Source organism: Sciurus carolinensis, chromosome 11 (genome assembly GCF_902686445.1).
Source record: "Sciurus carolinensis chromosome 11, mSciCar1.2, whole genome shotgun sequence".
NCBI lineage: Eukaryota > Metazoa > Chordata > Mammalia > Rodentia > Sciuridae > Sciurus > Sciurus carolinensis.
Window position 1 is genome coordinate 15,554,425 of NC_062223.1, and position 22,704 is coordinate 15,577,128.

The 22,704-nt window shown below is 42.2% G+C and overlaps 1 protein-coding gene and 1 pseudogene across 1 annotated transcript; both read left to right on the forward strand.

Moving 5' to 3' along the window:
- Window positions 1–489: 489 nt before the first annotated feature.
- LOC124959035 (olfactory receptor 5A1-like) lies at window positions 490–1,440 on the forward strand (annotated as a pseudogene).
- Window positions 1,441–13,556: 12,116 nt separating this feature from the next.
- LOC124960360 (olfactory receptor 5AN1-like) lies at window positions 13,557–19,851 on the forward strand. Its single transcript, XM_047519092.1, has 2 exons — window positions 13,557–13,570; window positions 18,927–19,851. The coding sequence occupies exons 1-2, from the start codon at window positions 13,557–13,559 to the stop codon at window positions 19,849–19,851; spliced, it is 939 nt and encodes a 312-aa protein (XP_047375048.1).
- The last annotated feature ends 2,853 nt before the right edge of the window (window positions 19,852–22,704 follow it).

Consider the following 22,704-nt stretch of genomic DNA (forward strand, 5'->3'; position numbering starts at 1 on the left):
CTCCCTCATAGGTTGAGTTATGAACCTAGAAACCAGAGTGAGCTTCTGGATATGGAGAATCTAAAACCCCTGCATGCAAAGGTGTGAGTCGTTGTACCTTGCTGGGTACAGAGTCCAGAGATCCAAAGGATGTTTTCTAAGTATCAAGAAATTCAAGATTTATTGTTTTAGACAGTTTATGTCAAAATAACTCCCTGCAGGGAGGAGAGCACAATGGTTCTTTCCACCTTGCCTCGCCTACCTCCTCAGGAGACTTCTAGAATGACACGGGTTCGGTCACATCCATCACTTAGCTGCCTCACGGTGTCTGACTTCTCATCATCTCCTACATTATCCTTACAGTTCTCCAGGCTTTATAAAAGCAGAAATGCTCAACGTTCATGACTCAAGTTCATATATTTATTCAGCATCATTACTTGAAAAGAATGGAGTCTTCCTTGTTCAGTTTTGGAGTCCAACCATTTCCTTCTGTCACCTTTTTCTCAGCAGATGACACCCAGCAGGTACATGGAAGGGGATGGAAACCACACCTCCGTGGCCACGTTTGTCCTCCTGGGCTCTCACATGACAAGGAACTGCAGCTCATCCTCTTCTCAGTCTTCCTGGGGATCTACCTTGTGACTCTGACCTGGAACCTGGGTCTTATCATCCTCCTCAGGTTGGACTTCCACCTGCAAACACCCATGTATTTTTTTCTCAGTTTCCTGTCATTCATAGACGTCTGCTATTCTTCCTCCATTGTCCCAAGGATGCTCGCAGACTTCTTAAAAGATGAAAAAACAATTTCCCTCATGGTCTGTGCCACTCAGTACCTTGTGGTGGCCTGGATGGCTGTGGCTGAGTGCTGTCTCTTGGCCGCCATGGCCTATGACAGCAATGTCCCATTGGTAACCTTTGCAGTACTCAGCCGTCATGGCCCCAGGCCTCTGTCAGAGGATGGTGGCTGGGGTCTGTGGCAGTGGTTTCCTCAGCAGTTTAGTTCAAACTTCCCTTTGCTTTCACCTCTACTACTGTGGGCCAAATATTATTCGACATTTCTTCTGTGACATACCTCAGATTATGACCTTGTCTTGCTCTGATCCTTTTATTAGCCAACTGATTCTCTTTCTGGCAGCTGCTTTTGTTGGGTTTGGCTCTTTCCTTCTCATCCTGTTGTCCTATGGCTTCATTGCTGCCTCCATCCTGAAAATCTCCTCACTCCAAGGCTGTGCCAAGGCCCTCAACACCTGCACCTCCCACCTGGCAACGGTGACGCTCTTCTACGGCACAGCCCTCTCTGTCTGCACCCATCACGGCTCCAGCCACACCACAGAGCAGGACAAGGTGCTGTCCGTCTTCTGTGTCATCCTCATCCCCATGTTGAACCCTCTGGTCTACAGTCTGAGGAACAAGGAGATCAAAGAAGCCCTCAGGAGGGTGATAAAGAAAGTAGCATCGTGATCTCAGTAAGAGTAAGAGTGGGCAGGGATGACGGTCCCTAAGAGGAGAAAGGCAGTGAGAATATGTGCTGGATCTTTGACCTCTTCTAGCTACGTAGAGGAATGTGTGAACCGGGCTTCCTTATTTCCTGGAGTCATTGTGCTCAGATGCCACCATGTCTGACACAGTGTCACCAGCACTAAACACTCTTTAGGGTTCTGCTTTTGTTTTTATTTTTGGTACTGAGGATTTACTTCAGAAGCATTTTACCACTGAGCCAAATCCCCAGCCCTTTTTATGTTTTATTTTGAGACAGGGTCTCATTAACCTTTTTGGGGCCTCACAAAGTGGCTGAGGCTGGCTTTGAACTCATAGTCCTCCTGCCTCAGCCTCCCAAGTCACTGTGATGAGAGGCATGTGCCACCACAGCCAGCTGAAACCCAGATTAATAGCCAATTTCCGGGACTAGAATCCTGGTGGATAAAACCCTAACTGGTGGTTGTGTTTCTGAGAACAGAGGTGCTGATGGGTAATTATAGGTCCAGAAATGACCAACACCCAGGGAGCCACACCTCCTCTCGTTTTGTTCACCAATTTTATTTCTTTATATTAGCCAAATAAATTACTCTACCTATTTAAGGTTCACAGCAGATGTTATGGAATAAGGTAGATTAAAATAATTATTACAGTGAAGCAAATCAGCATATTTTTAATCTCACATTTTTACCCATTTCTTTTGAGGCAAGGGACTTATCAAAAATCCCTAATAGAGTACAATTTTATTAACTATAATCCTCATGTATTTCTAGACTTGTTCGCTCTATGTGTCTGCTAACCTGTATCCTTTAACTTGCATCTCCCCATTCCCTTCCTTACTTCCCATTCCCTAAGACTCCCCTACTTCCCACTCTTTTCTTATTTCTCTCTATGTTACCTGTTTTTCCAAGTTTCCACATTCAAGTGAGATTGTGATATATTTTTCTTTCTGTTTCTGCTTTAGCATAACGTGCTCCTGGTCTGCAATGTGGCAAATGGTAGGATTACCTTTTACAAGGGTGAGTAGTGGTCCACTGTAGACATACACCACAATTTCTTCATCTCTTGTCCATTGATAAACACCTAGCTTCTTTGCATCTCTTGACCATGGTGAATAATGAAGCACAGGTAACTTTACAAGGTGGTGATTTTATCTGCTCTGAGTATGTCTTCAGAAGAGGCTGCTGGGTCATGTGGTAGCTCTAATTTCAATTCTTTTGGGAACTCTCTTCTCTTTTCCAAAATGGCCACACTAATCTACACTCCCGTGCATGGTGTACAAGTGCGTCTATTTCCTCCCTGTTCTGGACAGTTTATGTTATCTCTTCTCCTTTGAATGACAGGCAGCACCCTCACCTCTGGGAGGTAATGTCTCATAGTGCTTTTACCTTGCATTTCCCTGATGATTAGCGATCTTGAACAACTTTTCGTATACAAGTCGGTCATTTTTAGATTTCAGATGTGGCTCCTTTGCCCATATTAAAATGTTGTTTGTTTTGTGTTATTAGGCTTTAAGTGTTCTTTATAAATTTTGGATGTTGTTCCTTATTGGACATATGGTTTGTAAATATATTTTCTAGTCTTTAGATGGCTGGTTCGTTGTGTGCTCTGCTTTACAGTATAGTTTTAATCAGTGTGATGACTCCAACTCCTTTTTCATTCTCAGTAATTTTTTATGTGTGGTTCAACACGTTTTAATATTTTTTGTATTTCTGTGAATAATGGCATTGGTAATTTAATTGAATCTTTATATTGCTTTGGGTAATATGGACATTTTTTACAGTATTCATTCTTCTGATCCATGAACATAGGATATCTTTCCATTTATTTGTATTCTTGTCACTTTCTTTCATCAATGTTTTATACTTCTCATGTACAAATATTTCACCTCCTCTATTGTTTATTCATAAGTTTCTATTCTATCATAAATGAAATTGTTTTCTCAGAACTAGATTATTATTTGCGTATAAAAATGCTACTGACTTTTGTGTGTCTATTTTATAACCTTTTGTTTCTTTTACTAACTGAATTCATTTATTAGTTCTAAGAATCCTTTGTGGAACATATGTGATCATGTCATCTACAAATACAGATGATTTCACTTCTTCAATTCCAATTTGGATGCCTTTTTTCTATTTCTCTTGTGTGATTGCTTTTGCAAGTACTTCAAGGACCAAGTTGAACAGAAGTGGTGACACTGGGTATCTCTACCCTATATTGGATCTTAGTGGAAAATATCAGTTGCTCCCACTGATTATGATGTTGGCTGCGAGGTTTTTATAAGTCTTATATTATGTTGAAGAACTTTCCTTTTATACCAAAATACTCACAGTTTTACCAAGAAAGGACATTGAATGTTCTACTGAGATGATGATGTGGTTCTAATCTTTTATTATGTTACAGTGAGGCATCACAGTGATTGATTTGCATATGTTAAACTAGCCTTTTATGCCAGAGATAGATCCCACATGATCATGATCTTTCTGATGTGCCATTGAGTTAAGTTTGCTAGTATTTTATTGGGGACTCTTGCATCAGTTTTCATCAGTGATATTAACCTGTAATTTTGTGTGGCGTTTTTGTCTAGCTTAGTTAACAAGGTGATACTGACCTCATTAAATTTTTTTGCAGTATTTCTGTATTTTTGGAAGAGTTTGAGAAGTATCTGTAATAATTCTGCATCAAATGGTAAAATTCAGCTGTGAAGCCATCTGCTTCTAGACTTTTCTTTGTTGAAAGATTTTTCATGACCGCTTCTATTTCCTTTTCTTCCTTTTTTTTAAATAGGACTGTTCAAACTTTCCATTTCTTCCTGATTCTATCTTGGTAGGTTACATTTTTCTAACATTTTTTCCACTTCCTCTAGAGTGAAATTCTTCCCACCAGTGCTGTGATCCCTTTTACTTCCGAGGTGCTTTGTAGTATCTCTGACTTCTTTTCTGCTTGTATCTGTTTGACTTTTCTCTGTATTTTTCTTAGTCTAGTGAGGGGCATGCTAATTTTGTTTTCTCAAAGACCAACTCTTAGTTCTATTGATTTTCTCCTATGGTTTTTCTGTCTCATCTGTTCGATTCCTTTCTGCTCTGATCTTTATTATTTTTCTCCCCTGTGTTAATTTGGAGTTTAGATTATCTTTTCTTTTTTTTAATTTCCAGTTCCTCGAGGCATATGGTCAGGCAATTCTTGGGGACCTTTCTTCTTTTCCATGCAACACTTATTGCTACAAACTTCAAGAACAAGTTTTCCTGCATCCCACACATTTTGTTATATTGTGTTTCCCTGGTCATTTGTCTCAAGGTTTTTTTTTTTTTTTTCCTTTAATTTCCCATTTTAATTTATTTTGGATTCATTGCTTTTTCTGGAGCAGATTGTTTAATTTTCACATGCTTGTGAATTTTCCAGAACTGATTCTGCAGAGTGGAATTCCAGTTTCACATTGCTGTGACTGGAAACGACACGGGGTATGATTTTAGTCCTCCTGAATTCGTTCAGACACATCTTGCAACATGACATGCGGGCCATCCTGCAGAGCGTTGCCCACGTGCTAGAGGAGAATGCAGGTTCTGCTGCCATTGGACAGAGCGCTCTGCATGTGGCCTCCGGCTGCATGCAGTCCACCCTACAGTTCAAGTCCAGGTGTTCCACATTGACTTTCGGTCTGACTGCTCTATTACAGAAAGCGAGTGGTCACAGCCTCCTCCTCTTATTGTACTGCCTCCTGTTTCTACCCTCACGTCTATTAATACTTATTATTAATATTAATAAACTTTGTCTCTCTTGGCAGTTTTGGGCTGGAAGCCATCCTTGCTGTCCTCTGGGTACTGTTTACATGGAACAGCGTCTTCTATTCCTTCGTTTTCAGTCTCTGTGTGTCCTTGGAGCTATGATGGATCTTTTGTAGGCCACATGTAGTTGGACCTTGATGGTTTTAATCCCCTCCGCCAGTCTATGCTGTTGATTAGAGTGTTCATCCATTTCTATTCAATGTTATCATTGATAATAGAGCAGACTCCTGTCATTTGCAAATTGTTTTCTGGTCATTTCTTTGTTCCTTTCTTACTCGATTACACTCTTGTCTGCCTTTGTGTTTTCTGAACTGTTGAGACTTGATTCCTTTTTTTTCTGGTTGATGAATCTGCTATAGCTTTTGCTTAATGGTTTCTATTGGGCTTACATGAAGAATCTTATGATCTAAAAAAAAAAAAAAACGATCTTATGGTCATAGTAGACGATTTTAAGCTGATTGCAACTTGTTACATATAGATACCCTAGATTTTACCTTCCTACTCAAATTTATATTTGCCTTGCCACAACTTACATATTTCTATCCTATACTATTCCTTCACAACTGAATGTTGCTATAGTTACTTTTGGTCATTTTGACTTCAAACCTTCTTACTAGAGATCTGAAGATGTACACACCACAGTTGGAGTAATGGGGTATTTTGAATTAGATTTTGTATTTACCTGTACTAGGGATATTCAGCTGTTCTATGTTTTCACAGTAGTACTGACTCTTCTTTTGTGTCCAGCTGAAAAACTCCCTTCAGCATTTCTTGTGAAATAAGTCGAGTGGTGATAATTTTCCTCAACTTTTGAATATATTTTCCTTCATTGCTGAAGGACAGCTTCACTGAGCATCCTATCCTGGGCTGGCAGCATGCGGGGTGGATCACTGCATTCTCTCTTGACCAACAGGATTTGCTGAGCAATCCATGGGTACTCCTGTGGGGATTCACTTCTGGGTCGCTTGACACTTTTCTCTTGCTATTCTTAGAGTTCGCTCTTTGTTTTTGACTTTCACACTTGGCTCTCAGTGTGATTTGGTGAAGAACTAGTTGGGCTAAACATGTTTGAAGACCTTTGAACTACGAGGATTTGGATGCCCTTATCTCTTCCAAGATACAGGGTGTTTTCCGTAACTATTTCATTAAATAATATTTCTGTACCTTTTTCACCTGGACCTACCATAATATGAAAATGTATTCAATCAGTGGTGTCCCATAAGTCTGCAACTTGTCTTTGTTCTGTTTCATTGTTTGTCTCATATTTTTATCTGACTGGGTGGTCTTCCAGTACAGTCCGTTCAACTGCTTGAGATACGCTGCTTTCAAGCTATTATACTTTATTTCATTCATTAAATTTTTCAGCACCATGAATTTAGTTTCTCTTTTATGCTATATTTTTGTTGAATTTCTCTTTTTTAAACTCTCAGTGAATTGCCTCCCTGTGTTCATGTGCAGCTTACTAGTTTCCTAATAATCAGTATTTTGAATTCCTTTTCAGGCAATTCATGAATTTCCTTTTCTTTGAGGTCAGTTGTCAGAGAATTCACATACTCCTTTGGTGGTGTAAATTTTTCCTGCTTTTTCCTATTTCTTCAATTCTTGTATTGATGTCTGTGCCTCTGGTGGAACAGTTACTCTTCCCCAAATTCCTAGTGACTTTTAAAGGGAAATTTTCACCTGAGTCCTAGAATGTTGGTTGGGAAGGGTGCCTTGGAACCAGGGCAGGTACAACAGTGTATTATCCATGAGCCTTTCTGGCTGGGATGGTTCTCAGTGATGACTGTGGATACCTCGGTGCCCCTGGGCACAGGAGTTTGATGACAGTGGTTTGGACAGGGCTGTTAGTTGGGGTTCTCAGTGGCAAGACTTGAGGGGTCCTCTTGTTCTCATATTCCCCACATGGGACAGGTAGAGCTGAGGGGATCCCTCTTGCTGTCAAATCTTTTACAGCGAAAAGCAGCCTCTGAGGAGCCAAGTTCCAGGACACAGAGAGCCAGAGAAAACTGCAGATTTGGTGTCACATGGTCAGATTTTGCTAAAGTACTGAGATACCTGTGACGTGAGCTCAGCTTTATTCCCTCAAATGTAGGGACTGTGATTAGGGGCACTCCCCAGTAGCTTTGGGGCCAGAAAGCAAGGGTAGAACTGTGACACTGGTCCTGGGGATTATGGGTCAACAACGGCACGACTCTTGAGATGAAGAAGTGTTTAGAAACTCAGATTCTGGGACATGGGCACCATTGCAATCTGAGTCCTGGAGCCAGCAGGATACAGTGCTACCTTGCGCACTGACTGCATATTGCATAGTGGTGACTCCAGACTTTGAAATCATGGACGTCTTAGTGGCCCAGGGTGTGCAAGGATAAGAGCGTCAGCAGCAAGAACCCAGGAATAATGAAGCCCACTGATGGCTTGTTCTGAAGGAGGTGTAGAGTGTTGGAACAGTGGTCTGTTCCCCAGGGCAGAGAGAAACCTGAGGATCTCAGACCTCAGAAAGCCAGTGCAGACCCAGGGAGGTAGACCCAGTTCAGACCCAGGGAGGCACTGCTGTTGTGTCCAGAGGGGAAGACGGAACGGTTCAGCCAAGCTTGTATTTCCTTGGTTTGGTGGAGACAGCACCCTGGCAGGTTTGGTGCTTGAGGTTAAGGTTGGTCCTTGGCTCTGGGTTCACCATTGCTCCCCCTGGCCATAGGTCTGGGATCCTGAAAGCTGAGCATGTGACTGCATCAGTGGGCAGGGTCCCTAGTCCCTGGAGAAGATGGGTCATTGACTTGGCTCAGGTATAGCTGTATTTCTGGCATGGCATATGGAGCCCTAGAAGATGGGGCACCGAGTGAACTCAGTCGCTAGGAATGTGGTTGTTCCACTGGACCACAGATCAGATTCCTAAGGAGTAACATGTTGGCTGAGGCTCTGGGTTCAGGGCTGCTCTAGGCTGGGACTTCAGGTTCCTGGTGGACAGGGCAGCATATTGGCCGAGTCAACAGGACCTGGCTGCTCTGCTGATTTGGACTCAGAATCCCAGGCGCAGGGCTCCGTGGTGGCTGAAGCAGTGGGGGACATGGTGACTTGCTGGGCCTCGGTTCTGAGTTGCTGGGCTACAGGGGGCGCCTGGGATGGGGCAGATGGGGTACATCTGAGGCAGCCTGTTTCCTGGGCAGCCGCTTTGCTGGTGGACGGCACACTGGTGTTTGTGGTATAGCCATGGCAGGTCAGCAGGGATCAAAGGATGCAGTGACCAGCCCCCCAAACAATGGTTCCAGCTTCATAATGAGGCAGCACAGGAGCAGCTTGGGCCACAGAGGGTGGGACACACGTGGGCTACTTCTCTGGGGTGGTCCAGGCTTTGCACGCTCCCTAAGGGGTGCTCAGGGACTGTGAAGACTGGGGACGCACCAGGAGCTAAGAGTCCAGATGTCAATGCAGCAATGGGGACCTCTGGGGGCCTCCTATTTACTCTCCCCCACAGGGAGAAGTCCCTCCAGGTGCTCGTTGATCCCCAGGGGGCAGTGGGACAGCAAAGCAGGTGTGTCCTCCCTTGTCTACGCGGCCATCCAGAGCTCCATGCTCCCTGGGGTTTCTGCCCCTCCCGTGCTGCACGGTGGCTCTCTCCTGTGGTCACCAGGGTCAGACTGTGCTTATTCATTGTTCTGGCTCTTTCTGGTGGAGTATGAGCATGGGAATTCTCTTACAGACATCCTGCTGATCTCACTGTGAACCTGTGCTGCGTTTCTGGGACTCGTTTCTTTATTGTGTGGCACTGGGTCAAACCCAGGCTCTCCTGCCTGCTGACAAGGATCTGCCACTGTGCTCGTCCCCAACCCAATGCACTTGTTTTTAATTCTTTATTATTTTTATTTATATTCCAGAGAAAAGAAAAGTAAACACAGTATAAACTTAAAATTAAGCCTATTGAAGTTAAAATAAACTTAAAAGGAATATTTTAGGACTGTAGTCTTCAACAGAGACACAGAAAGAGAGTGACCAAGTAAGACAGAGAGGAAATGGAGAACAGAGAGGAGGGAAGGAGAGAGGAGAGGAGGGAAGGAGAGAGGAGAGGAGGGAAGGAGGGGGGCCAGAGACGCCAGGAATTCCAGGGCTTGCAGTCTGAGCAGGGAGGAGTAGACCAACCAAACTACTAATTGGACTACTAGTTGGACTGAATCCAACTAAAATAATTTTTTTCTTTTTCTTTTTTTTTTTCAACTAAAATAATTTTTTTTAAAAACTTTTGGAAAGCAGTATGGAGATTCATTGGAAAACTAGCAATGGAACCACCATTTGACCCAGTTATCCCACTACTCCACATATACCCAAGGGACTTAAAATCAGCATACTATAGTGATGCAACTACATCAGTGTTTATAGCAATAGCCAAAATAAGAAACCAACCTGGGGGCCTTCTACAGATGAATGGATAAAGAAATGTGGTATATATTCAATAGCCTCGAAAAAAATAAAATACTTGGGAATCAATCTCACAAAAGAGGTGAAAGACCTCTACAATGAAAACTACAGAACACTAAAGAAAGAAATTAAAGAAAACCTTAGAAGATGGAAAGATCTCCCATGTTCTTGGATAGGCAGAATTAATATTGTCAAAATGGCCATACTACCTAAAGTGCTATACAGATTCAGTGCAATTCCAATTAAAATCCCAATGATGTACCTAACAGAACTAGAGCAAGCAATTATGAAATTCATCTGGAAGAATAAGAAACCCAGAATAGCTAAAGCAATCCTTAGCAGAAAGAGTGAAGCAGGGGGTATCGCAATACCAGATCTTCAACTCTACTACAAAGCAATAGTAACAAAAACGGCATGGTATTGGTACCAAAATAGACAGGTAGATCAATGGTACAGAATAGAGGACACGGACACAAACCCAAATAAATACAAGTTTCTCATACTAGACAAAGGGGTCAAAAATACGCAATGGAGAAAAGATAGCCTCTTCAACAAATGGTGCTGGGAAAACTGGAAATCCATATGCAACAGAATAAAATTAAACCCCTATCTCTCACCATGCACAAAACTAAACTCAAAATGGATTAAGGACCTCGGAATCAGACCAGAGACCCTGCAGCTTATAGAAGAAAAAGTAGGTCCAGATCTTCAACATGTCGGCTTAGGACCAGACTTCCTCAACAGGACTCCCATAGCACAAGAAATGAAAGCAAGAATCAATAACTGGGATAGATTCAAACTAAAAAGCTTTCTCTCAGCAAAGGAAACTATCAGCAATGCGAAGAAAGAGCCTACAGAGTGGGAGAAAATCTTTGCCAATCATACTTCAGATAGAGCACTAATCTCCAGAATCTATAAAGAACTCAAAAAACTCTACACCAAGAATGCAAATAATCCAATCGACAAGTGGGCTAAAGAAATGAATAGACACTTCACAGAAGAAGATCTACAAGCAATCAACAAACATATGGAAAAATGTTCAACATCTCTAGTAATAAGAGAAATGCAAATCAAAACCACCCTAAGATTCCATCTCATCCCAATTAGAATGGCGATTATCAAGAATACAAGCAACAACAGGTGTTGGCGAGAATGTGGGGAAAAAGGTACACTCATACATTGCTGGTGGGGCTGCAAATTAGTGCAGCCACTCTGGAAAGCAGTGTGGAGATTCCTTAGAAAACTTGGAATGGAACCACCATTTGACCCAGCTATCCCATTCCTTGGCTTATATCCAAAGGACTTAAAATCAGCATATTACAGAGATACAGCCACATCAATGTTCATAGCTGCTCAATTCACCATAGCCAGATTGTGGAACCAACCTAGATGTCCTTCAATTGATGAATGGATAAAGAAACTGTGGTATATATATATACAATGGAATATTACTCTGACATAAAGAATGATAAAATTATGGCATTTGCAGGCAAATGGATGAAATTGGAGAATATCATGCTAAGTGAGATAAGCCAATCTCAAAAAAACAAAGGTTGATGACCTCTCTGATAAGCAGATGATGACACATAATGGGGGGTGGGAGGGTTAGTGTTAGGGTTAGAGTTAGGGTTAGGGAGGGGGGCAAGAATGGAGGAAGGAAGAACTGTATAGAGGGAAAAGAGGGGTGGGAGGGGTGGGGGAAGGGAAAAATAACAGAAGAAATCAAACATTACCCTATGTAAATTTACGATTACACAAATGATATGCTTTTACGCCATGTGCAAACAGAGAAACAACATGTATCCCATTTGTTTACAATAAAAAAAAGAAATGTGGTATATGTACACAATGGAATATTACTCTGTCATAAAGAAGAATGAATTATGACATTTGCCAGTAGTTGAATGGAACTGAAGAATATCATGCTAAATTAAATGAGCCAGTCCCAAAATACCAAAGACCAAATGTTCTCTGTGATATGTGAATGCTAATTCACAATAAGAGAAGATGGGGAGGGGAAGAGTAGTAGTCCACTGGATTAGACAACGGGGAATGAATGGAAGAGAGGGGAGAAGAAATAGGAAAGACAATAGGATGAACGGGTTATAACTTTCCTATCCTTGGATGTGAATACACGACCAGGGTAACTCCACACCATGTACAACCACAAGAATAGGATCCCAATTAGAATAGGTTATCCTCCCTGTACGTACATATGTCAAAATATACTCTACTGCCTTGTGTATCTAAAAAGAACAGATTAAAAAATTGAATTAAAAAAAAAAACTTTTGAAGAGATACTTCTTTCGACCACAGTTAATGGACTGAATTTCATGCGCATTACATTAGTGACTACACACCACTTTTTACTTCATGCAGAAATTACATCACATGGGATATTCTTTTTCTTTTCCCGTGTTCAACTGGCAGGAGAGAAGCTGTTCCCATCTTACTGACAGACCATTGGTCTTATAAAGGCCTGCCATGCTCTTCACCAAGTGAGCAACCAATATCCAGACTCCTTCAAATTATGTGGAACTGGCCAGGATATTTCCTGTTATTGACCATTGTGCCCCAACTTTATATGCTTGGTGCAATTCTTTAAAACTATGCAATAAATTATTCAGTGTGTTTGTCCTTTTTTCCTGTTAAATGAAATTTCAGCTACTCTTGTCACAGAAGCAAACCAGTAACTCTGAGATGATGGATGTGTTAATTTGCTTTACTATATAGTAACTATTTTAATATAATAGACATCTCATACTTTCATGTTGTGTATTGAATACATGAAATACAAATATTAAAAAAAGAAAATATTCAGCTTGAAGCAGTAACTGATGCTGTCCTTATCCGGGTAACATAGGTACAAGTACTAACAGAATCACAAGAACTAAACCACTAACATGTTGCCCCCACCAACCCCTTTCTCCCTGCAAGATTGGTGGAAGTAGATCAAAGACTGGGACCTGTCCAAACATCTCTGTGTTGCTAGTAGCAGGAAGAGCAGATGAGCCCCTCCGTCCTGCTCCATCCTGCTCAGAACCTCATCCGAGAAAAGCCCCAAGGTTTGTAGGAATGACCTTAAGCAGGTTTTTTTTTTTTTTATCCTGCAAATCAATTATATAAAATAGAGGCTTCCCTGGGTGTCTTCATGCATGCACGTGGCACAATGGGATCAGTTTCACTCCCCTCCAGCTTCCCTTCTCCCTCCCCTGGTTCCCTTCCTCCACATAAAGCCTCTGTCTTCTTAAGTAGATATTTTTAACAAAGGATTTTAGTAAGTGATTGGAAACGCAGCATCATGTGCTGGAAAGATTCCCAAATCGCAGCATATAAATTTCACTTTCCACTACTAAGTGGGAGACCTGGTGTGCCTGCCTGCTCCAATGAGTGCCTCAAAATCTGCATCTCCTTTTGTTCTATGAGAACTACTCTATTAATTGGCTACGACCATGAGCCCCATTTTACAGGTGAAAATACTGAGGCTTAGAGAGTTTTATTTGCACAACCAACAAGTGGCAGAGCAAGAGTCCATCACAAAACGTGGTGCTTGTGACCAGGGTCATGATCAGTGTGTCAGGACACTGCCATGGATCTGTGAATCGCTCACTTCCCTGTCATGAATCTGTGTCTACCTTAGCGCCTTGGTGTCCTCGATTACACCTAGGAAACAGGCAGTGTCTGCCTTGGGACCACTGTGATAATGAGTCATATCAGAATCCTGCAAAAATGTATAAAATAAACGTGCATCGTGAGCAGGAAGTGTGTGCACGTGGAATTATGCTTATCAAGCTATCTTACCATTGTGCCATCTTGGGAAAGTCCCTTAACCTCTCAGACCTCGTATCCTTCACCCACTCATTGAGAACTGGAGACTAAAAAACACTGATGTCCTTTCCAGCCCAAATGACTCAAGGTCAGTTTAAAAAATCACAATTTTGAGATTGCAATAGGACCACAGGGAAGTAGGGAGTCAATCCACTTGGCAAAGCAGGGCATGAAATCAGCAGGGACAGAAACTCCAGAGCAACCCCGACCCAAGAGGGAGTCCCTGCAGTTTCCCTCTAATTGGCTTCTCTCCTCTCACCTCTGCTCTTGGTGGCACATTTAAGAGGATCCCCAGTGTGGCCGCCGCAATGGCTGTGAGTGGACGGCCAGGTTCACGGTCCACAGCACCCAGCAAGGAGTGCCGCAGGCCCACTCAGAAACGTCTTTGGAAAAGAAACAGGCAGTTTCAACTTGTGACAACAACTCTCCTCTGTTGGGGGATCTGTGTCAAGGTCAGAAGATCTGGGTCAAGGTCAGAGGGCAAGACTCAGAGCTATCTCCAGAGAGATCCCTGTAGTTTTGCAGTAGGACCCCCGTGGAGCCAGGTTTATGGACGTCAGTCTCTCCCTCCTCTCCCTCACACCCGCGTCCTGCACTTAAGGTTCTTTCTCCTTTTCCTGATCCTCTGCCTTCAGTGAAAAGAATAATCCCAAACCTAAAATTTCGGGTGTTACTCTGGGGCCAGGGGTAGGTGTTGAATTCTTAAGAATGTGACCTTGAACTCTGTTCCTTTCTGCTTTCTCACTGGTACAATGGGGCTCATGGAGTCAAAGAAGATGACATCTATAAAGCCCAATAGATTTTAAATCAGAAATTGAGATTTGGAACAAAAAGAATACTTTACAAGTTTCAGGGGAACTTCCTGAGATGAAAACACACCTGCCTAGGTTTCCTAATTTTCTTCACCCCCAGAACTCTTTTAATGTAATTCGACCCCATCGGGATTCTCTTTTTGAATTAATAACCAATTATTATTAATTCAATTATTATTACTTTTGAATTAATAGTAATTAATTAATTATCATGATTAATAATCTAACTTCATTGACGTTCACAGCGTGGACTCATGACTTGTCACTGAGTCTCAACGACAGCACACAGTATGCATCTCAATTCCTTTAGACCTTTTGGAAGCTTCAGCTGGTTCTCCCTTGTCACCTTTGTTGACCGTGAGGGCTGGAGACACGAGCTGGGGCCACAGAGATGTCAGACATGCCCCTTCCAGACACAGGTCGCATTGAGCTAAATGTCCTCCTTAGCCTTCTTTTACTTATATTTTTTCTCATTCAGCAAAATATCTGATTTTAACTAATTTGATGCCTAGCACATCTCATTAAACCGACCGTGTCCCTAATTAGGTCAGAAGCGGAAAGGGTCTTGATTAGCTATATCCACCTAGTGGAATCTGTAACCTGCATTTACATCAGTCAGCTTTTCTTCTCCAGTTGTCTTAGAAGATGGTGAACACCTGCAAAACATTTATCCAAAAAGTGAGTATATTCAGAGGTGATTTTTCCCCCTTTTCCTTCAGCTTTCAAAATTTTAACAAGTTAAATTGTCGTGATAAATTTTATCATGAATAAGAAAAACAACCCCCATTTTCTCACTGTCTTCTAGGAATGGTGGATCACACAGAAGTCACTCATGGGTGGCTTCCTGTGTCACCAGAATGCAACATAAAAGGGCAGAAATTCAGTGCCGGTGATGGATTTTCGTTAAACTCACTGATTATATTGGTGCTTGGGGCATGTTGTCTGTGAGAATTTCTAATTTTAAAATATTCTTAGGAACTCTATCTCATACTGAGTGAACTAGGACGTTAATTGGCAGCACTCTATTCTAAGAGTAAAGAGAAAGATTTCCAAGTTTTTAAACTCCTAAAGAAAATCAAACAAAGGCAAGAATCTTAGTTTCACATTCAAAACTGGTCAAAGAACTGCTTGTTACTGACTTCAACACATATTTACTGAGTTATGCAAGTGCTAGCGTTCACATGCTTCGTGTTGAGTAGCGGAACATCACTAGTCTGTGTCCTGGGTCTGGTCAGCACTACCTGCTCCGGGGTACTGGGTGGTGGTTGGACATAAAAGTAACAGCAGGAATTTGCAATTCAGCTTGGTAGAGATCACACAGTAACACAAGAGAGAAGTAGGTGGAATGATTTCTTTTTTGTTGTTGTTGTTCTTTTTAGACATACATGAAAGTAGAACGTATTTTAACGTATTATACAAACATGGAGTGTAACTTATTCTAATCAGGATCTTGTTCTTGTGCTTGTACATGATGTGGAGTTACACTGGTCTTGTATTCATACACCAAGATAGGAAAGTGATGACTGATTCATTCTCCTGTCTTTCCTATTCCCATCCCTGGTCCCTTCCCTTAATTCCCCTTTGTCTAATAGAATAATTTTTTAACAGTATTCTTGAGTCTAGGCTTAGAGACCACCTAATTAAGGAAATTGTTTTGTCAAGAGCTCTTTGATACTTTAATATTATAAAGTCTTCCCTTTTCCTCTTTTTACAGAGACAAGTAAAGCTGGGGAATGATAATTTATAACATTTATTGAGCCCTTATTGTGTAAAGGTGTTTATGTCATTTGATTCCTGGAACAATGCTGTAAAGTGGTAAGTAGCATTATCTCTATTTGTATATGAGGCAACTGAGGAACAGAGAGGTTAATAACCTGCCAAAGATTACACAGCCAATAAGTAAATGTCAGAAAAGTATGTATTCTTCTCTCTCTCGCTCGCTCTCGCTCTCACTCTCGCTGTCTCTCTCTTTCTATGCTTTTAATGACTTATGTTCCTTTATAACTTAATATCCCAACCACAAGAGCTGGAGAAAATACAAATAAGTCTGAGGAAAAATATCAAAATCATACCACTTACTACTTTGAATGTTTGGTCTTTAACTTGTGGCATTGTGTGTGGTTAACATAGTGTGTGTGGGTGTGTGGGTGTGTGTGTGTGTGAGACAGAGACGCAGACAGAGAACATGAGAGAGAAGACGTAAGCAGGTCTTCCCCCAGAGAAGCAGAGCGTTCTGTGCACTCCTGAGTGTTGAGGGCTGTTCCTTGGTCATCTTCTCTGTCGCCGCCTTTCCTACATTGTCTTTTGTATTCCGTGGCTATTTTCCCAGTCTGCAGCTGTGTTTCAGCAGGTCTGGTATAAGTGGGGTTTTCTGTCATAACCAAGATTAAACTAACCACATGTTTTCTCTTCATCTGTTTTGGTTCTATGATTCAGACACACCTTTTCCATCCCAAGATGATCCAAATGCATCTCTATTCATCCCAATAACCCTTTTTACCCTGAGTCAGGTCTCACAGACAAGTTTTTGTCTTTATTTTTTTAATTAATTATACCTGACCGTAGAACCCATAGACTATGAGTCTATCTTTTCACTATTGATTTAAAATACTAACTTTATCACATGTTAAATTCTTGCCACGACTTAAATTTAGTTCTGAAATGTCTCCATGTTCTTTTGTTGCCCACCTCCTTTTGCAGGAATGATTGATCATCAATGTTAATAGTACTGCTTAACGTCAGAAGTGGGGGACCTTTCTAATTATCCATCTTTTGCAAAATTTTCGTGACTGCTCTCACTGATTGGATTTTCCATCTCAAGGAAGGACACTTTGGGCTTGGAGGATAGACAATACCTACTATCCATTGAGAACCCGCTAGTGAGCTCTGACCAGCTGGTCGTCTTTACTGGTGTGTGTGCATGTGACTATGTGTGAGTCATGTGTATGTGCATGTGTGTGTGTGTACATATTGCAATTTAGAAACAACATATCCATTTTAACTTTATAGCCAGACCCGTGGCAGTTTGACCCTGGTTGTCCCTTTTCCTTGTGCACCGAAAGTCAAGGGAACTAAATAGAAAATGGGGTATGTGGTTTATACCTTCACCGCCCTTGCTGGGTGACCTGTGTGGGCAGTGGGTCTAATCTACACCTGTCCATCCACAGGCTTTTTGGGCTCAGGAATTCCAAAGAAAGAAAGAAATCTCGCAGCCCTGGCACCCTGTCCACAGGTACAGCGGCCATCCATGATTGCTGGCAAGCAGTGGATGATAAAGCAACAGCCACTGATTGCTGAAGAATTACCGTGTGCCTGACGGTGTGCTCAGCTCACAGTTCAGAGCGCTCACTCTTCTCCTTTATAATGAGCACGTTAAGCTGGACACACGGGCTGGGGGTGTAGCTCGGTTAATAGAGGGCTTGCCTACCAAGCACGAGGCCCTGGGTTCCATCCCAGCACCATTCTAAAAGAAAGTTTGGCCTGTTTATTACATACGCTGTGACAATTTAACGTAGAATAAGAGGGGATCCAAAGTCCAAATTATGTACCTTAAAATTGAGAATCCTTTGGGGCAGGCCAGCTCCCCACGAGGAAAAATGCCTTAATATTGAGGATCCTCATGTGAATTGCCCAGGAATACTTGTTACATAATTTTCAGGGGGCAAACCTGCTTCTTCCACACCAAACTACATCAGAACTATTTATTGTGATATTATGTTTCAGGTCAGGGTAGAGAGGTATTAAGTTCATTTCTAAAATGTTTGAGAAGTGATCATAAATCCAGTGAATGATTTTTTTAAAGGTCAAGAATAAATTTTTAAAATCTGTTTAAGTGACATTCAAAAGGGTTTGGGAAGAAACTATTTCCAATTTATTTTGGAAAAATGCCACCTCTGCTTTCATGAGTCCTCAGCAGCAGTTACAAAATGCATTATCAAAGGATTTTAAAAAGCGTTTTAGTTAAGCAAGGATCTCAGTCTTCTGTATAAAAATCACAGCATTTCATGGCTTTTTTAAAGAATTACCAAATTTTAAATATCTCTTGTCAGAGTTCAGCTCTTAAATGTCGCCAAGGGTCCATACGCTAAAGAACGGGTCGCCAGCTGGTGGTGCTACTGGTAGATATGAAGTCCGGGAGGAAAAGGGAGGCCTGGGTCCCTGAGGGCAGGACCTTCAGGGGTGAACTGGGACCTCTCCCTTGCCTTGGCTCTCATCTCGCACTTCCCAGTCACACTGGCTGAGGAGGCGGAGCCCTCCCCGTCCTGTACTGTGCTGCCTCAGGCCCAAAGACACAGGGCCAAGGAACTGTGGATTAGAAACTCTGAAACTGTAAGCCAAACACAACTTCCCTTCTGTAAATAGTTTGTCTCAGGCATTTTGTCACAGTCATGGAAATCTGACACATCTCTTTTAATTCACTCAAGACCACAAATCGAGCCTAAAACAATGAGCAGTCGCTCGATGATTTAAGAAGAAAAGGGACATTGCAAGACGGAGAAGCACCTCCCCTTTCCCAGCGCTCCCTAAAGGAAAAGGTGATGCATATGAAAGTGGTCACGCTGTCCTTCCTCCCGAGTCACCACCGCCTTCTTTGTCTCCTTTCTCACACCAGGAGCAGTGAGGCCATGACTCACAGGAACCTCACAGAGATCACGCAGTTCATCCTCCTGGGATTCTCAGACTTTCCCAGAATCACAGCAGTGCTCTTTGTGACCTTCCTGCTGACCTACGTGACGACGCTGACCTGGAACCTGGCCCTCGTCGTGTTAATCAGGATGGATCCCCACCTCCACACGCCCATGTACTTCTTCCTCAGCAATCTGTCCTGCATAGACCTCTGCTATGTCACCTCCACAGTCCCCAAGATGCTGTCCAACTTCTTCCAGGAGCGGCAAACCATCAGCTTTGCAGGCTGCATGGTTCAGTACTTCTTCTTCTCAACCATGGGGCTGAGTGAGTCCTGTCTCATGACGGCCATGGCTTATGACTGCTACGCTGCCATTTGCAACCCTCTGCTCTACTCTGCAATCATGTCGCCCTCCCGCTGTGCTGGCATGGTGCTGGGATCCTACACGGCCGGACTCACTGCCTGCTTATCCCAAATATGCTCTCTGCTTCAGCTCCACTTCTGTGGGCCTAACGTCATCAGCCACTTCTTCTGTGACATGCCCCAGCTGCTGAAAATCTCTTGCACTGACACGTTCTTCGTGCAAGTCCTGACCGCGATACTAACCATGTTCTACGGGATCGGGAATGTCCTCCTTATCGTGATCTCCTGTGGCTACATTGTCAGGTCCATCCTGAAGATCACGACTGCCAAAGGCAGGTCCAAGGCCTTCAACACCTGCGCGTCTCACCTCACAGCCGTTTCCCTCTTCTATACATCGAGTATCTTTGTCTATTTGAGTTCCAGTTCTGGTGGTTCCTCCAGCTTTGACAGATTTACATCAGTCTTCTACACTGTGGTGATTCCCATGTTGAATCCCTTGATTTACAGTCTGAGGAACAAAGAAATCAAAGATGCCTTAAAGAGACTGCAGAAAAAGATAGGCTACTGCTAAGGACCCAGATCCTCAGCTTTTGACAGATTTGGGCTAAAGGGCACTAAAGTGCAAGGGACTGGAACCTGCAAAATTCACATCAGGCTAGATGAAGGCTTAATGGGAAATGGGCAGCGTGCCCTTTTGAACCAGCAGCTGACTCCGTGCTGCACCGTCACGTGTTTAAATCCTGGAGGTCCATTATTTTATGTTACACCAGGGGTGCCCTCATCATTCATTATTCTATCCACAGGTACTTGTGAAACACCATGATCTGGAAACTAGTTGCTTCTCTTTGCTGCTGCAGTTGAAGATTCCTCTAATCAGGACTCTCACTTTCCAGAAGAGATGCTGGCTGGGGCCCTTGGGAGCCAGACTCTTTGTCTTCCTGTTGATCGGCTGCAGCCTCCTAAGGACATGGTGATGGCCATTGATGACTGTGTCTTTCTGAACATACAATGGGGAACTCCTTGTGAGAAATGCAGCAATACATTGTCCTGGTTCTGACTCCCAGAGAGACCAAGCTGTGACACCAAACTCTTGTCTTAGGCAAATCAGTGCTAATCCTCTATATGTTTTTGCCTTGTATTTGTCTGCACCAACCACAGCCTGAGGAAAGAGGGATATGGCTTCTTCAGTTCCATGTGCTTAGGAATCTGATGACTTGACTTCTCTCATCCAGGGTCCAAGGAGGACTTGTGATGGGATTGATAGTCAAAGCCCAAGTGACGGCCAACACAATACCTCATATGGTGCCACCCTCCCCTCCCCCATCCTCCCCCATTACATTCAATTTACCCTTGATTGACATGACCAGTGGGATCTCAAATTGTATCTGCTATTTCATGCACCTGTTCAAGTCTGGTGTTAAGTAGAATACGTGAGTTCATTGTAATAACAGAGTCATTGAATATGAAATGTTAGAGACCAGCAACAAATGTGGTAAATTGGTGTACATTCTTTATGCTGCCGATGCACATTTGACGCTTTTTGTTCTAGAACTTTATGGTTGTGTGAGTGCGTTATGGTCCATGGAGGAGAATGACCGTTATTCTAATGCTGATATTTTTTCAGGGAGCTCCAAGAGCCCCAGAGAGTAAATAGATTGGGCTCTAGACTGGGTACCCATTTCTGATCAGTCGTTTTCTGGTTCAAAAGAGAACCAAGGTATCTAAGAATACCAGCTATTGTTTATGTCAGATTCTGCATGCTTGGACATATTGATATAAACAGGCCACTACCTTTACATATCATCTTTGGAGATTTTGTTAGGTTCTCAATACTGCCTACAGGTCTCAATTCCAAAGACAGTCACATAAGTTATTCTGTTGTAGGTAAAGAATTAAGTGGAAAGATATTTGAAGATTTTCCCAAATCTTCCATGAGTTTACATTTGGAGGGGGTTGAGGGAAGGGGGAATTGTAGCTCTGAGAGAATGTCAAGTTCACACACACCAAGGCCGCAGTGCATTATGACCAAAGGACGTGTGCTAGCCCTCAGGCATAAGATGTGCTTAGAAGTACTGCTCTTTTAAGGTGTATAAAAATGTATGGGTCTGTTCCTAAAGGATCATAAGGGCTTCAGTGGGTGATGTACACATGTTAGGTTTCATTTGAGAATTCTTACAGAATATCAAACAAACTTTAATCTGCAATTTTGGATTTTCACATAATATCTGTACATATGTATGGAGTACAACATGTTTTTTTAACATGATATTTTAAAATATGCACACATTGCATTATGCTCAAAGCAGGGTAATTGGGATATCCATCACCTTAAACATTTATCACTCCTTTTTTTAAACATTCTTTTAAAGTTTTACTAAAACATTAATTGTACGTATTAGTGGGTTGGAATGTGATAGTTCTTTTTTAATTTTTTAATTTTATTTGTTCTAGTTAGTTGTTCAGGACAGTAGAACGCTACAATACTACTGTTTGGAAAGAACACCTGAAGTCCTCTCTCCTAGCTATTTTGAAATCTTAAGTACATATATTGTTCTCAGTATAGCTAACCATGCTCCTGTGCAATCGAAGGCCAGAACTTCTTTCTCCTCTCTGTCTGTAGCACCGTTTCTGTTGATCGACCTCATTCCACCCCATTTCCTCTGTCCTCCCCAGTCTCTCCTCCCCATGCTTGGCTTCTACAAGATCAACCTTTTTGGATTCCACCTGTGTGTGAGATGGATACTTATCTCTCTGTAACTGGCTTATCTCACTCCATATGATGTCCTCCAACTTCACCCATCTTGTCACAAATGATAGAAGCTCCTCCTTTTTTACATTTGAGTGGTATTCCACTTTCTACTGCACAGAAGTCTGTCACATGTACCACATTCCTTTTATCCATTCGTCTCTTGATGGACACTTCTGTTGATTCCATATTCTGGCTATTTTTACTAGTTCATTTTAGTTATACATAATATTAAGGTTCATTATGACATAATTATACAAGCAGGGACTATACTTTGCTCTAATTCAGTCCCTAGTACTTCCCCTTTCCTTCCCTTTTTCTTACCTTTTCCTTTCCTTTACTCTATTGATCTTTCTGCTACCCAATTTTTTAAAAATCAGGGCCTTGTGTAAATACATGATGGTGAGATTCACTGTGGTATACTCATACATTGACACAGGAAAGTTGAGTCAGATTTATTCCATTGTTCTTTCCTTATCCTGTTCCTTCTCCCTCCCCCTCAATCCCCTTCCACTACTTCACTGATCTCTCTTCTACTCTCTTGGAATTCCCACCCACCCCCATTTCTTTTTTCTCCCCGCTTCCTTATTTTAGTCTAACATCCATATGTTAGAGAAAACATTCAACCTGTTACTTTTTAGGACTGTCTTACCTCATTTAGCATTGATAGTCATCCGG